General features: G+C 36.5%; 1 protein-coding gene across 12 annotated transcripts in view; it reads left to right on the forward strand.

Moving 5' to 3' along the window:
- The window catches only part of CLOCK (clock circadian regulator), a 138,803-nt gene that overhangs the window by 115,506 nt on the left and 11,117 nt on the right, over positions 1–12,180 (forward strand). For 11 of the 12 annotated variants that reach the window (XM_087864129.1, XM_045815950.2, XM_045815955.2 and 8 more), the window contains 6 exons: positions 935–1,035; positions 1,548–1,637; positions 4,841–4,993; positions 5,832–6,041; positions 6,757–6,962; positions 11,130–11,385. In XM_087864129.1, coding sequence (XP_087720255.1) covers positions 935–1,035; positions 1,548–1,637; positions 4,841–4,993; positions 5,832–6,041; positions 6,757–6,962; positions 11,130–11,385 — 1,016 coding nt within the window. The remainder of the gene's footprint in view (positions 1–934; positions 1,036–1,547; positions 1,638–4,840; positions 4,994–5,831; positions 6,042–6,756; positions 6,963–11,129; positions 11,386–12,180) is intronic. The other variant, XM_087864131.1, reaches the window with a different exon arrangement.

The raw sequence follows: 12,180 nt of genomic DNA on the forward strand, positions 1-12,180 counted from the left end.
CCAGCCCTTGTCAATCACCATTCTACTCAGATTCAATGAATTTCTCTATTTTAGACACCTCATATAAGGGAATCATGCAGTACTTGTCTTTCTTTCCATCATTGGCTTTTCTCACATAGCATAATGTCCTCAGGATTAAACCATGTTGTTGTATCTTGCAAAATTTTGGTCTTTTTAAAGGTTGGATAGTATTTCATTGTATATATAGTACCACATTTTGTTTTTCCATTCATCTGTCAGTAGACATTTTGATTGTTTCCACACTTGGCTATTAAGAATAGTGTTGCAGTGAACACAGCAGTGCTAATATCTGAGATCCTGTTTTCAGTTCTTTTGGATAAATACCCAGAAGTGGAGTTGCTGGATCACATGTGGTAGTTCTATTTTTAATTTTTTTAGAAACCTCCATTATGGTTTCCCACAGTGGCTGGACCGTTTCATATCCCCACCAATTTTAAGTATAGAAGGGTTCCAGTTTCTTTACATTCTCAGCAACACTTCTTGTTTTTTTGATAATAGCCATCTTGTCATGTGTGAAGTTGTGTCTCATTGTGGTTTTGATTTGCATTTCCCTGATGATGAGTGACCTTGAACATTTTTGCATATTCTAGCTGGCCATTTGTGTATCTTCTTGGAGAGATGTCTATTCAAGTCCGTAGGCCATTTTTAAATTATTAGTTTTTATACTATTGAGCTTTAGGAATAGTAACCATTTTTAAATTTAAAGTTTTCCTATTTCAGATATTTTCTTTGTCCTTAAGAAAGAAGTAATTAAAATGAATCCTCCTATGGTCATGGACTTCACTTTTATGAAATAATTTAGAAAAATAATCGAAAGATATTTTTACTCATTGAAATCCATTTTGAGATTAATCTTTGCAAATTATATTTTATAAAGTACTAACACAATTTCATTTTTGTTGACTAACCTCAGCAACACCAACAAAGATCCCAACGGACACTAGCACTCCTCCCAGACCACATTTACCAGCTCATGAAAAGATGGCGCCGAGGAGGGCATCATTTAGTAGTCAGGTAAACTTTATCTGGGTAGTATTCTTTTGAATAAAGATTTATTAAAAGGGGGGCAAATCATGTAAATCTTTAGAAATTCATTACCCCTTTCTATAAAGATCAAAATAGCTGTTGATAAATAACACTCGAGATCTTTCCCTTTTTGTGAAATACTTCTCAGACATACTCCTTTTGATTATTTCCCAGGTAAAATATTAGATATTTCTTTTAATTAAGGAAAGTTAATAATTTAGAGCCATTTCGTATTTAATTTCGAATACCAATCACTTTCATTTATGTCCATTTAACTTTATTGGGAGCCCATGCGAGGTAATGTGGCAGATGTCTTAGAAGATAAAAGGATGAATAGGGACTAGGCACATCCAGCGTAGAGGGGGAGACATGCGTGCCTGTACTCAGCTAAAAATGCTAGGAGTCAAATTGTAGTTCACTTATAAAGATACCATGGTGGTATTTCTGGTGGAAGTATTATGGATGGGAATAAAAGTGTTACTTTTTGTTTTGCTTCCTAGTCCATAAATTCCCAGACTGTTGGTCAGTCATTAACACAGCCAGCGATGTCACAAGCTGCAAATTTACCAATTCCACAAGGCATGTCCCAGGTATTTTTTGTTTGTTTGTTTGAGTTGAGTATTTTTAAATGATGAATTGTTTTTAAGCTAATAGAGATTTAAATATATACATACTTTTAGTGCAGTGAATCTCACCTGTTAGCATTTATAATGTCTGGGGGATGTTTTTGATCATCAGTGATTGTGGAGTATCACTGGCCCTTAATAGGCAGGAGCCAGGGATGCTAGTTGTCTTTCAGGATGCATGACAGTTTTGCCCAACAAAGAATTATCCCGGTTTATATGCTATAACACCCCCTCGAGAGACACTATAGACAGAAAGATATTAAAGATGAAATATAGCTCTTCTTTTTATTCTTCCTATGAATATTGGAAAAATCAAGTAATTTTATTCATATATTCATTCATTCATATATGGGACATTTATTGGGATACTTGAGTTATTGCAAGTGCCGGCAATACAAATACACATATACTATGAGACTTTATTACATCTGGAAGGAATGACCTAGAACTACAATGTGGTATTTATTCTATAGTCAGTGCTCAAGGTGTATAGGCTGATACGTGAGCACATTAGATGGACCCCTGATGCAGCCTGAGGAAGACTTTCTGGAAGAATTGTTGCTTGGGCTGAGTCCTGAAGGAGGCCTAAATATAGAAATTAGCAGGAGAAAAGAGAGGTGTTACAAAAAGGAGAGGTGTTACAAAAGTGACACTAAGTTCCCAACTTAGAATTTTTGACTCTGCATTCATTCATTCAATGCCTCAAACACATTAAAAATACAAGATAGTGGTAAAAATAATCCAAACTGTTTTCTTTGGTTAAATAGACCTTGACTTAGCAGTATTTCAAATAATGATAGTTAACAATAGATAAAAATGGTCCTCTAAGAATACCTTTGTTTTTATATAGTTCTTATTTAAATTATACATATATAATTTTAGCCATTATATGACACCTGTACAAGTAGATTGACAATGTTGTAAATTACCTAAACATCATAATCTTGACTTCCAGCAACATATGATCAGTAAGGTGCTTAAATATTATCTGTAGTTGTAATAGTTTTTATCAACATTTGTTCTGAAGGTAACAGATTTTTTTAATGTAAATATTTAGACATACTTTCAATTATTAGTTCACTAATCTTAAGATACTGAATTAGTATTTCTTAACATTTTAAGGGGATATTTTCATGAAATTAATAGTATCTACTGTGTCAAAAATGTTAATAAGTATTCAGATCTCATATTTCATTAAGTGATAAAGCCAAATACTTTGCCTTGTAGTTCTATGATTTTATTTCTTGTTATTCTGCCTTCTGTGTTTGTATCTATTATTTGCATTTAATAGAAATCCTTTAAGTGATGACAATGTAATGTTTACCCAAAGGTATAAATAACTTCTGTTAGGATAAAATACAACATTCTGAATATGTTTTAAAGGTATGAGGGAGCTGAGGTTGTAGTTTGTTGTAATGTTTTCTCATACTTAGTGTAATCTAATCTAAGATATGATCTTCAGAAGTCAGAGTTCTGTACTTTTTGAAAGGTAACATTCAGTATCCTCAACACAAACTTTTGAAGTTAAAGAAAAAAAAGCTTTTGGGAGGGCATTGCTCATTTTTAGATGCAGTTCACTGTAAGAGACTTTTTTTTTTTTTTTTTAGATTTTATTTATTTGAGAGAGGGCGTGTGAGAGAGTATGAGTTGGGGGGAGAAGCAGAGGCAGAGGGAGAAGTAGACTCCCTACTGAGCAGGGAGCCCAATGCGGGGCTCAATCCCAGGACCCTGGGATCATGACCTGAGCCAAAGGCAGATGCTTAATTGACTGAGCCACCCAGGTGCCCCTGTAGGAGACTATTTTAAGATCAAGACACATTTCCAATAAATTGGAATTATTTCTGCTGTACTATGTCCTGTGCTAAGTATTCATGGAAATAGTTAAGCATGTATATGCTTAAGTGATGAATCACTAAGTGTGGCTAAATTTCAAGTAGTAGTAAATAGAAGCTGTTTGACTCAAGTGAAACAGTGAAGTAAGATCGAAAATCCTGGAAGTAGAATAACTTTTCATTCATGTATGTATTTATTCATTTATAATGGCTTAGTCTATAAAAGCCTACATTTCATACTTGTCTGAGAACAGTTTCAGTTGAAAATAAGAGTAAAAATATGGCTAGTTATCGGTTAGATATAATCTTCTAATGATCTGTACAAAGAGGACATTCTAGGGATGACAGAATTTGATATGAATAACTCTAGGAGCAGGCTACTTTTTCATTTGCTAAATGATAGAAATTAAGTAACTTGTTCTAGGAAGTGGTAGAGCCACAATATGAGCTCTGATCTTTTTGTTGTTGTTATTTATTTTAGAGAGAGTGAGCGTGCATGTTCGTGGGCAGGGGAGGGGCAGAGGGAAATGGAGAAAGAGAAACTCAAGCCGACTTTGTGTTGAGTGCAGAGCCCGACTCAGGGCTCAATCTCAGGACCCAGAGACCGTGACCCGAGCCAAAATCAAGAGTTGCAGGCTTAACCAACTGAGCTCTAGTCTTCTAATGCCAGCGTGTACTTGTAATCAGTCAAGATCTAGTCAGAAGTCAGAAGCCATACCAGAAATTTGAAATAGGGGTAATAATAAAAAATTATTAACTGGTAACAGGGAATCCTAAATACTACAGAGATCATGGATGTAGAGAGCAGCCACCAACTGTGAGAGGGGGAGAACAGTATGCAAAGAAGGAACAACTTGGAAAACTCCGCCAACCGTCCTAAACTCTTCTTCCTCCAGGCCAGGTTGAAACTCAGTTCCCATTGTGGCTGGTGTGGCTGCAGCCACTGGATGAGAGGGAGGTTCACTGAGGTGCCACAGGTCAGGGCTGGAGAGCAGGAAGCCACCTGCTGGGGTACCAGCAAGATTTTCAGGGGAGCTTTCTATAAGGATGCCAGTAAGACTTGCTGGAAAGCCACCTCTTACAATATCCCTCCAGCTCCATCTACGGACATGACTAAGTGTGTGTCGGCTGACAAAGGAGAAATATTTACAGGGCCCAGCTCCAGTTGCACAAAGCCAAGCAAAGGTGGGCGAATTAGGACCTGAGAGGCAATACATTGAAAACTGGCATAACATTCTTAGCTCATGATATATACTGCTTATTTTCACACTGCACAATTACGAAGAGTAAGTGATTCTAAAATATGTTACACTTTTCCCATACATGGTACTTCAGTTTCAGTTTTCAGCTCAGTTAGGAGCCATGCAGCATCTAAAAGACCAATTAGAGCAACGGACACGGATGATAGAGGCAAATATTCATCGACAACAAGAAGAACTAAGAAAAATTCAAGAACAACTTCAAATGGTCCATGGTCAAGGGCTGCAGGTAGGTTATTATATTTGAATACAAGTAAAACATGCCATTCACATTTTGGTTTCTTAGGAAGATTGACTTTTCTTAATTAAAAATGAGATGCAAGAGATACACTTCATCAATTTAGTTCAGTAAATACACTCAGTATGATTGCATTTCCAGTCTGATTCATTCCTAAGAGTAGTTCCATCAACATCCTTGTTTCTCCAGATTAGAGTCCTCTTCTAGCAGTCTTCATTTTAGTAACTTAAACCCATAATTTAGTATTTTATATAGAATTTGGGGTACATGTAGGTACAGAGTTTATAAATCATCAATCATTGTTTTAGTAAATTTCCAGTAGATATATTTGAATTAGTCTTATTTGATCAATGGACAGGGCCACTGAAGTTGTCTCTCTCAGAAGAGACTAGAATTTTGGAGAAAGGAAACTTTAAGAGAGAAAAAAAAAAGCTACTTCTATCTAATGCTATACATTATAAACAATGAGTGATGCAGAACTGCCAGTCCACAGACCTTTGAGTAGCAGTGAGTTGGGGTAATGCTAGCTGGTAGAACAAACAATGCCCAACATGTGAAATATTCAAACAAGTAGAGGTCTTGGAGTTTATCACCCCATTTCTGACAATTGGAAATATGATAGGGTTAGGACGACTGGAAGAACGAATAAGAATTACGTTTTATCCAGTAATTGTTTATTGCTAATTGTTCACTCAATCACTTAGCCATCCTGTTATTTGTTTTTAAACTTAATTTGTAGCTTGTTTTTGCTTTCTTTTTTAAAATTGTTCTCATTCTTCTTCGTTTTTAATCTACAAAGCTCATTTTAATGTAATCTTTATTTCTAAAGATGTTTTTACAACAGTCAACCCCTGGTTTGAGTTTTGGTTCTGTTCAACTTTCTTCTGGAAATTCATCTAACATCCAGCAACTCACACCTATAAATATGCAGGGCCAGGTTGTTCAAACTAATCAGATTCAAAGTGGAATGAATACTGGACACATTGGCACAACTCAACATATGATACCACAGCAGACTTTACAGAGTACATCAAGTCAGGTAACGGTATCAAGTGCAATGGATTCTGGAGGGTTGAGTGATTGAAATGTATACTATTGCAGAAACAAAAATGAAGGTCTGGCTGAAATAATTCCATATTTTAACCTTTAATAGTAATAATTAGAAGTTTAGTTTTGAGGGTGATCATTAAAATATTTTGTGCAAAATTGTTAAATTGCTGATATTCTAAATGCTTTCAGTATTTTGACATTTAAAAATTTTGCAGTTCATTTAAAATGAACATGCAGACTGCTTCTGTTTGTTAAAAAGGTTTGACTTACAAAAGAGGCTGGCCAGGAAACATGTTACTATATGTGAAGAATAAACTCTTACGGTAGTGATAGTTTAATCAGTATTCTAAGAAATTTAATGTAAATTCCTGGAAATGTGATGCAGGTAATTGGTATACGTCGGTGACTATAGATCCCAAGACTTCAAGTGAAATCTATAAAGATGTCTAATGTCAGTCACTCACTTTGGGCATTTAACAGAAGTTCTAAAGTTCACAGCTTATATTTCCAGCAAGATACTGAAGACTAATTCATTCTCAATTACTACAAGTCTTTTTCCTTTGTAGTTATATTTCTCCCAGAGTAATATGTCCGCTGCTGCTTTTCGGTCATATCAGCTATTGTTAGAGTGTTGAATAGTGGATGTGTATTTCCTGAAAAAAAAATTTTTCGTTTAATTCATTGTAATGTCTTCTGTTTTCTAGCAGAGTCAACAAAATGTACTGAGTGGGCACAGTCAGCAAACATCTCTTCCCAGTCAGACACCGAGCACTCTCACAGCCCCACTGTATAACACTATGGTGATCTCGCAGCCGGCGGCCGGAAGCATGGTCCAGATCCCATCTAGCGTGCCACAGAACAGTACCCAGAGTGCTGCAGTAACTACATTCACTCAGGACAGACAGATCAGGTAGTTGGCATATTTCAGTAGTCATTCCACAGTTGTAAAAATCGATTAATTAAAAAACAGTAATTCGACTTTTAAAAATATGATTTTAGTTTGTAGCTAACTCCCGCCAGTGTTCTTGAATTAGTAATAAAAATGCAGAGGGGCGTCTGGGTGGCTCAGTTGGTTAAACATCTGCCTTCGGCTCAGGTCATGATCTCAGGGTCCTAGGATCAAGCCCTGCATCGGGTTCCCTGCCCAGTGGGGAGTCTGCTTCTCCCTCTCCTCCCTGCTCGTTGCTACCTCTAGCGCTCTCTCTCTCAAATTAAAAAAAAAGAAAGAAAGAAAAATGCAGAGTATGTCCGTTGTTTAAGGACATTATAATAGAAGAATAACAACAAATTTTGTTTCCTGTCCAAAAATGTTCTACCAAATATTATAGAATCCAGTATCCGTAGCGCACTGTTACAGGAGTTTCATGACAGGCTTTGTGGTGACTGTGAAACTTTCGTTGTTTTAATACAAATTGATGAGTTTTCATGCAGTCACAATGGTTAAGGTTTATACTACCATAGTTTATATAGGTTATGGAATAAAAGTAGCTTACCTTTCTTGAGTTTGTTGAGTACTGTACTTGGTACTCAAAATACACGATCTCATTTAATTCTTTTTTATTTTTTTTAAATGTGTGTTGGGTCTTTTATTTCCCAGATAAGAAAAGAGTGAGTTTATAGTAATTATCTTAGGGGCTTATAGGTAGTTAAGGGGGTGGTGAGTAGTTTCTAAATTTAAGCCTGGGTATCTGATTTCAAAACTCAAGTGCTTAAATATATAGTACACTAAACTTTTGTGGGCCATTCTAGAGGAACAGCCATTTATGACTTATTTTAGTGGGCAGTCCAAATAGCTGACATAGAAACAAATATTTTGAAGAAATGCCACTATTTCATGTATCAGGAAGCTGTCTTTTAACAACTACAGGATCTCTGTGGTCTTAAAACTTCTATTTTAAGTATTTTTTAGTTTTTATTTATTTTACTACAATACAAGTAGGCTGCTTTTGTTGTTGTATCAAACTGCGTAATAGGTTTTATTAAAATCCTGTTAATTTCCAGAGAGTAAAGAAGCTGCAGGATCACAGAGGCAATGAGAGCACGAAGAACTCATTGCTTCTCTTTGGAACTCAGTTCCTCAAGTGAAGTCCAACTTTTCGCTCTGACATTCTGAAAGGAGGTATTATGAATGTGCTCCATAGAAATGTAGAGGGTTACTTTTAAAGCCCGAGGAAGATGCCATTAATCTAGAATGCTGATGTGCATTTTGGAGGATACAATTTAGCAACTATTTGTGGACCTCTTTTTTTTTTTTTTGGAGGGAAAATATATATTTCAGCAAACATTGAAGTGCCTGCTGAAGTGATTATGGCACATTCCTTGTCCCAAGAGAATGATCAGACTCGTAAGCTGTAGAGGGTTAAACAAATCGGTATTATTTGGTATGATAAATACTTCTTCCTATGTCTTTAGAAAAAGGAAGTGAGCAGTTTTATGGGTTGAGGCAAACAAGTGAAGAGAGGAATGTGGTCAAGGTCAAGCTTCACAGAGGAAGTACTTGGCCTGAGTCTTAAACAGCCAGACTTTTTCATGTGACAGGGAGTCTCAGAAGGGTGTTGTGAACGAAGGGAATGGTATATACAAAGTCACAGATGTGAGAGTTAAGCAAAAGTAGATTGAAGAATGTCTCTTGGTGCCAGAGATGGATGAAGTATTCTCATCACATTTTATCAGTGAGCAGTTTGGGCAATTTCTTTTAAGATTACAGAGAAATGAGTATTTAGTATTTCTGTGCCCAAGCCACTTTGTAAATGTTACTTTTTCGTTGGCCATCATTCTTGTTATGTGAATTTTTTAATTCTTTTATACATATTTTTTGCATTAAATAGTACATTCAGTCCTGAAGTATAAAAAATATTTTTAAGTTTTGGTATGGATTCAAAAATAGATTTATTTTGTCTTATGGACCACATAAATAATAAAATGCATTTCTACTAACTTTAATTCCATTATATATGTGACACAGTTTATAACTGCAGTATGTCATGCCCCATTCACAGTTGAGTCATAGCTCTGTAATGGCCAGTGTTAGAAACTGACTTCATCTCACAGAAGAGGCAAATAGAAATAATATTGTTCCCTGAACAGGTGTCATTTTGTTGTTGTTGTTTATTAAAATAGAAGATAGGTAGGTGGGGAGGGAGCAAATATTAATGAATTCTAATACAGTGGGTACTATGCTACATTGATGAATTTATAAATTGAGGGTACTTTTATTCACTGTTAGAAGGTTGTTTAATTTTGAGTTATGTTTATAAGATACAACTTGCAGTGAAAGTATCTTCTGTAAGCCTAGAGAGGCTTTTAAAAATCCCTTACGATAGCTTTAAGTTTATTCGTGATTAGCAAAATGAACACGTGCCGCACGCATATAGCTGACTCCCAGGTACCTAATAATTTTATAAAAAGAAGATATTTTTTAACAGGTTTAAAACTTTTTTTCATTATGGTAAAATATACATGAAATTTACCATGTTAACTATTTCAACATGTACATTTCATTGGCATTGAATACATTTATACTGTTGGGACCATCACTACCGTCAATCTCCACAACTTTTGCCTCAGTCAGTCCCAAACTGAAACTCCACACCCATTGAACAATTATTCCCCCATTCCTCCTCCTCTCTAGGTCCTGGAAGCCACCGTTCTGCTTTCTAAGCACATAAGTCTATGAATTTGACTACTCTAGATACTCTAGATACAAATGGAATCGTGCAATATGTGTGTCTTTTGTGGCTGGCTTATTTCACTTGACACAGTATCCTCAAGGTTTGTCCATGTTGGGGCATGTGTCAGAATTTTATTCCTTTTATTTTGAGATATTTATTTATTCGTTCAGAGAGTGAGAGTGGGGAGGGCCAACGAGAGAATCTTAAGCAGGCTCCACGTTCAGAGCCCAGTGTGGGGCTTGATCTCAGGACCCTGAGATCATGACCTGAGCCGAAATCAAGAGTTGGACACTTAACCTACTGAGCTACCCAGGTTCCCCAGTTTTATTTCTTTTTAAGGCTAAATAATACTTCATTATATGAATATACCATGTTTTGTTTATTTGTTTATCGATGGACACTTGGGTTGCATCCTGTCTTTTGGCTACTGTGAACCATGCTGCTGTGAACCTGAGTGTACAAATATCTGAGATCCTGCTTTCTGTTCTTCTTGAGTATATACCCAGAAATGGAATTGTTGGATCATGGTAATTCTATATTTAATTTTTTGAGGAACAGTCCTACTGTTTTCCATAGGAGCTGCGCTGTTTTCATATTCCCACCAGCAGTGCATGTTGGTTTCTCCACGTCTGCACCAACACTAGTTACTTTTTTTATAATAGCCATCCTGATGGGTGTGATGTGGTATCTCATTGTGGTTTTTTTATTCGCATTTCCCTAATGATAGGTGATGTTGAGCATCTTTTCATTTGTTTATCGACCATTTGTATATCTTCTTTAGAAAAACATCTATTCAAGACCCTAGCCCATTTTTTAATCAGATTGTTTATTGTTATAGGATTGTTTTATATAATATATATCAGATATATGATCTGCAGATAATTTCTCCCACTCTGTGGGTTTCTTTTTCCCTGTGCTGATAGTGTCCTTTGATATATAGAAGTTTTTAATTTTGATGTCCAGTTTTTTTTTTCTCTTGTTGCCTGTGTTTTTAGTGTCATAGCCAAGAAATCACTGCCCAATCCAGTGTCATGAAACTTTCCCGTTTTTTCTAAGAGTTTCATAGTTGTAGCTCTTATGTTTAGTGCTTTAATCCATTCTGAGTTAATTTTTGTATGTGGTGAACGGTAAAGGTCCAACTTCATCTTTTCCATATAGATAACCAAAAAATTTACATTTTTGTTTGTGATCATTTCATTTTGCTATGTACATTTTTGTTTTACTGTATTCCCAAAAGAATCTTTAAAAATATGAAACATGAAACAAAATTGGAACATACAGCTTTTAAAAACCAAACTGGCAATATTGTTGGGTATTATCTTAGAGAAGTATTCAGCCCCACTGCCTTTTATAATGTGTACCTTATACTGCTGACTGCCCTTCTTCTCTTTCTTTCCTCTCCACAGATTTTCTCAAGGTCAGCAGCTTGTGACCAAATTAGTAACTGCTCCTGTGGCTTGTGGGGCGGTCATGGTACCTAGCACAATGCTCATGGGTCAGGTGGTGACCGCCTACCCTGCCTTTGCTCCGCACCAGCAGCCACCACAGACGCTGTCAGGCACGCAGCAGCAGCAGCAGCAGGGCTCCCAGGAACAGCAGCTCACTTCGGTCCCGCACCCGTCTCAGGCTCAGCTGACCCAGCCACCGCAGCAGTTTTTACAGGTGATTCTCCCCACGGGGAGCCCTCCCAAACCCATTTACTTTCATATAGTGAAATTAGGCATTAAAAGAACAGTTTTGTAAATCATCCGAAAAATCCATAAAAGCTTATTGTACAAGTTAAATTTCTGGAAGGGCAGAAAGCTTGTCCCAGTTAGCTGTTTTTCCTTCCCTTGTTTGGTCTTTGGAAGACTTTTAGCTCTGCCATGGACACACCCAATTATATGAATGACTGGAAAGAAAAAGTAGCTACTTGCCGTCCACATCAAGGTACTTTACATAGAGCTCTCTCTGGCTGGAGTTTCTGGAATTCATACCCTTTCTTCCTTTTAGCAGCCCATCAAACATGTGCTTCTACAGGGCAGGGTATCAAAAGGGATTTTTGGAAAAATGAGTTACAGGCATTATCTTAAATTATGTTGGATTAAATTTTATGATTTCTTGGTTATAAGTTAGTGTTAGAGGAGAAATACTGTGGCAGGCTATGTATTGTCATCGTTGAGAGCGTGGGCTCTGAAGTCAGGCTGCCCTGAGACTGAGTCACTGCTCTACCACATACATGTGACCTTTGGTAGGTTACTTACTAAAATTCGGTTTCTTCATCTATAATATGGAGGTGCTAATAGTTCATACCTCATGGGTAAACAATGCATGTAAGTCACTGAACATAGTTACAAAGCACAGAACTGGCTGTCATGTATGAGCACTGTCTTGATTAATGGAATAAACACTCAAATTAGCCAAAATGCAGACACATATTTCATCACATATTTCTCGTATCTCAGTAGATTGGATCTA

The sequence above is a fragment of the Ursus americanus genome, chromosome 8 (assembly GCF_024610735.1).
Source record: "Ursus americanus isolate L20-20 chromosome 8, mUrsAme1.1.p, whole genome shotgun sequence".
Taxonomy (NCBI): Eukaryota; Metazoa; Chordata; class Mammalia; order Carnivora; family Ursidae; genus Ursus; species Ursus americanus.